The sequence below is a fragment of the Verticillium alfalfae genome, genomic scaffold (genome assembly GCF_000150825.1).
Source record: "Verticillium alfalfae VaMs.102 supercont1.13 genomic scaffold, whole genome shotgun sequence".
NCBI classification, from domain to species: Eukaryota; Fungi; Ascomycota; class Sordariomycetes; order Glomerellales; family Plectosphaerellaceae; genus Verticillium; species Verticillium alfalfae.
The window spans coordinates 923,578-924,744 of record NW_003315026.1 but is presented as its reverse complement, the minus strand read 5'-3'; the positions used below and the strand labels follow the sequence as shown (position 1 = coordinate 924,744).

Here is a 1,167-nt window from a genome sequence, read left to right as displayed (position 1 = left end):
TCCAGCCCCATGGTCATCTTTGACGAGGTCGATGCCAACCTCGATGCCCAGTACCGAACTGCTGTCGCGGCCCTCCTGCAGAGTATCTCCGACGAGGCCGGCACGCAGTTCATCTGCACCACCTTCCGTCCGGAGATTGTCCTTGTCGCGGACAAGTGCTATGGCGTCACATTTAGCAACAAGGCGTCCAGCATCGACGTCTACTCTTCGGAAGAGGCGTTGAACTTTGTGGACGGCGAGGCCAAGGGGCGGTAGGGCTAGGCTGGCTGGTTGGCCGGCCTGTACGTTTTGACGTCTGGTTTTCATTGGTGCGGGCTCTCCTGTTCGCAGGAACGGGATTTCTGGCGTTACGGGTAGGGGCGGTATCTGGTCCTGTCCAGCATGTGATGAGAGTGACGAGCGTGATGAGAGCTTTTGTCGGCCTCCTCCTGTAGGAGAGGCGAGAAAGCTATTTCTTGTCTTTTGCCCCATATACCTCAATGTATTTTGTGTCCCTCACTTGCCATTCAGTTTGTGATTGTGTCTTGTGTGTTTTGACCGAAGAGCGAGTTTTGTGACAACGACAGCCGTCTCTTTCCCGTCTCGTCTTTGATCTGATTGTAAGCCCTTGGGTCTGGCGTCGGGGAGTACTTTGCTAGTTGCTTTAGGCACGACTCTACTGTATGGTTCAGCATGACAATATATATAACAAGCACGCCAAGACGGCATGATCCTAGAAATGATTACGGCGCTGTTCTCGAGTCACACTTGAGGGCAACACACAACAGGCCTGAGGAAAATCGAGGTTCACCAGAGAAGAAGAAACGCCTGAGCTCCATTGATCCATGTAATGCATTATCGGTGGTATCTGACCCCGCCCATACCTGAGCCATCCACATCAAAAGCCCACCAGCCGAGTTCCTGGGGCGGGAGTCGCTCTTACTTCTTCGCCGCCTTAGCCTTGAAAGACTTCAACGGGTCGCTCTTCTTTCTCCCGACCTTGAACACCCTGTTACTGTTCTTCTTTCCGCCCGCCCGACGGCTGCTATTGCGTCGGTCATTCTTCTTCCTCAGCGGCACGAAGCCCACCTCATCCGCCGTCAGTCCCTTCTTGCCATCGGCCGGGAGCAGGTAGTCCGGCACGTGCCTGAGATGCGGCTGCATCCTCGCGGCGCGCAGCTCGCGTCG

At 55.3% G+C, this 1,167-nt stretch overlaps 2 protein-coding genes across 2 annotated transcripts in view; one reads left to right on the top strand and one right to left on the bottom strand.

Moving 5' to 3' along the window:
* The window catches only part of VDBG_08897 (chromosome segregation protein sudA), a gene marked incomplete at both ends in the record, with an annotated part of 3,840 nt that extends 3,585 nt beyond the window's left edge, over positions 1-255 (top strand). Inside the window, one exon of the mRNA XM_003001055.1 lies at positions 52-255. Coding sequence (XP_003001101.1) covers positions 52-255 — 204 coding nt within the window. The remainder of the gene's footprint in view (positions 1-51) is intronic.
* Positions 256-918: 663 nt separating this feature from the next.
* The window catches only part of VDBG_08896 (ATP-dependent RNA helicase DBP9), a gene marked incomplete at both ends in the record, with an annotated part of 1,763 nt that continues 1,514 nt past the window's right edge, over positions 919-1,167 (bottom strand). Inside the window, one exon of the mRNA XM_003001054.1 lies at positions 919-1,126. Within this exon, the coding sequence (XP_003001100.1) occupies positions 919-1,126 (208 nt within the window). The remainder of the gene's footprint in view (positions 1,127-1,167) is intronic.